The sequence below is a fragment of the Geospiza fortis genome, unplaced genomic scaffold (assembly GCF_000277835.1).
Source record: "Geospiza fortis unplaced genomic scaffold, GeoFor_1.0 scaffold992, whole genome shotgun sequence".
NCBI lineage: Eukaryota > Metazoa > Chordata > Aves > Passeriformes > Thraupidae > Geospiza > Geospiza fortis.
In genome coordinates, this window is record NW_005054625.1 from 394,049 (window position 1) to 396,096 (window position 2,048).

Below are 2,048 nucleotides of genomic sequence, written 5' to 3' on the forward strand. Positions count from 1 at the left end.
GAGCAGGGGGGAGGTGTCGGGGGGCTCTTTGGGGCTTTGGGGAGGGGGGATGTGCCCATGTCTGTCCTCCCTGTCCCCCCAGAGTCGCTGCTGGATGACATCGTGCTCACCCACTCCTCGCTGTTCCCCACCGAGCGCTTCCTGCAGCAGCTGCACCAGCAATATCCTGGGGGGCCACGGGGGTGGATGAGGAGGGGTCCGGGGCTGGGCATCAGGAGGGTATTGGGGTGCAGTGAGGGTGGGCCGTGAAGGGGACACGGTGGTGGCACAAGAGTTGGCATCAAGGTGCAACCAGGAGGGCACCAGCATGGGCACCAGGGTGCCGTGGAGCTGGCACAAGGGTGGCAGAACGGTGGGCATGGGGGTTGCAAGGAGCAGCAAAAGGGGATTGGGGTGCCACGAGGATTTGGGGGCAAGGTGGGCAGTGTGGTGCCACCAGGGAGGGCACAACGACCCTCGGCGCGGCGGGTGCTGGGGGGTGGCCGAGGGTCTCTCTTTGCCGTGGCACCTCCTTGACAGCGGCACCTTCGTGCTGGCGGCGGGCAGCCCCCCGGCGCGCTGGGAGGAGGGCTCGGGGCTGCGGCGCAAGCGGGCGGTGCTGGCCGTGCTGCTGCACTTCCTCGACACCTACAAGGGGCTGCTGCAGGAGGAGGAGAGCGCCGGGAAGGTCATCAAGGTGGGTGTCCCCTTCCCGTGTCCCCTCCCCTCAGTGTCAGGAGTCCCGGCTCTGACCCCTCTCGCCCCACAGGAACTTTACCTGCTCATCATGAAGGACACGTCCCTGTACCACGAGCTGGAGGACGAGATCATCAAGCTGCACCAGCTCGTGGAGACTGTGGAGCTCAAGTGAGAAGAGGGTCAGGGGGTCCTGGGGGTTCCTGGGGTCGGGGGTCCCTGGGGGACCAGGGGTCACCATCGGTCAGGGGTTCCCAAGGAGGGCAGGGTGTCCTGTGGGGTCTGGGGTCTCTGTAGGACAAAGTTCCCTCGGTCCTGAGGTTCCCTCTGGGTTAGGAGGTCCCTGGGAAGGGCAGAGGGTCCCTGTGGGTCAGGGAGTTCCCAAGAAGGACAAGGAGTTGTGACCCTTGGGGGTGCCCAGCGGCTGGAGGGGTCACCCGCCCTGGTGCCCTCCTGGTTGCACCTTCACATCCAACTTTGCTCCCCCCTCACGCCCTCGCCATGGCAGCCTCGGACCCCTCCCCTCTGCACCCTCCCCCTGTGCCCACCCTCGGGTCTCGGGGTGCAGCCCCGGGCTCCGGGCCCTGTCTGAGCCCTGTCTGTGCCCCCCCAGGGTGGCCGACGAGACCCCCCCCCCGAACAAGCAGGTGAAGCCGCTGTTCCGGCATTTCCGCCGCATCGACTCCTGCCTGCAGACCCGGGTGGCATTCCGGGGTTCTGACGAGAGTGAGTGACTTTGAGGGGACCTGAGAGGCACCGGCGTCCCCTCCGTGACCCACCATGGGACCGGGTGTGCTCCGTGCCCGCTCCGTGCCTCAGTTTCCCCGGAGGGCAGTGCCGGGGTGGTGTGGGGGTGCCCGGCGCTGACCCCCCGGCCCTCTCCCCAGTTTTCTGCCGCGTGTACATGCCCGACCACTCGTACGTCACCATCCGCAGCCGCCTGTCGGCCTCGGTGCAGGACATCCTGGCCTCGGTCACCGAGAAGCTGCAGTACTCGGAGGAGCAGAGCGCCCGCGGGGACGCCCTCATCCTCGTCACCATGGCCTCGTCCGGAGGTGCCCATGGGGCTGGGGGGGCTGGGGCAGGGCTGGGGGGTCCCTCCCGGTGCTGACCCCCGCTCTGTGCCCCTCGGCAGAGAAAGCGGTGCTGCAGCCCAGCGAGGAGTGCGTGTTCACCACCCTGGGCATCAACAGCCACCTCTTCGCCTGCACCAGGGACACTTTCGACTCGCTGGTGAGTGGGGACACCCCAAGAGCATCGCCATCACCCCCCGTGCAGAGCGGGGCGACCCTGAGCGCCCTGTCCGGTGTCCCCTGGCAGGTGCCACTGCCCGAGGAGATCCAGGTGGTGCCGGGGGACACCGAGAACCACCG

The 2,048-nt window shown here is 68.0% G+C and overlaps 1 protein-coding gene across 1 annotated transcript in view; it reads left to right on the plus strand.

Moving 5' to 3' along the window:
• Positions 1-57: 57 nt before the first annotated feature.
• The window catches only part of RAPGEFL1 (Rap guanine nucleotide exchange factor like 1), a gene marked incomplete at its 3' end in the record, with an annotated part of 6,598 nt that continues 4,607 nt past the window's right edge, over positions 58-2,048 (plus strand). The window contains exons 1-7 of the mRNA XM_031064761.1: positions 58-161; positions 526-676; positions 749-846; positions 1,289-1,401; positions 1,563-1,730; positions 1,811-1,908; positions 1,996-2,046. Of these exons, the coding sequence (XP_030920621.1) occupies positions 58-161; positions 526-676; positions 749-846; positions 1,289-1,401; positions 1,563-1,730; positions 1,811-1,908; positions 1,996-2,046 (783 nt within the window). The remainder of the gene's footprint in view (positions 162-525; positions 677-748; positions 847-1,288; positions 1,402-1,562; positions 1,731-1,810; positions 1,909-1,995; positions 2,047-2,048) is intronic.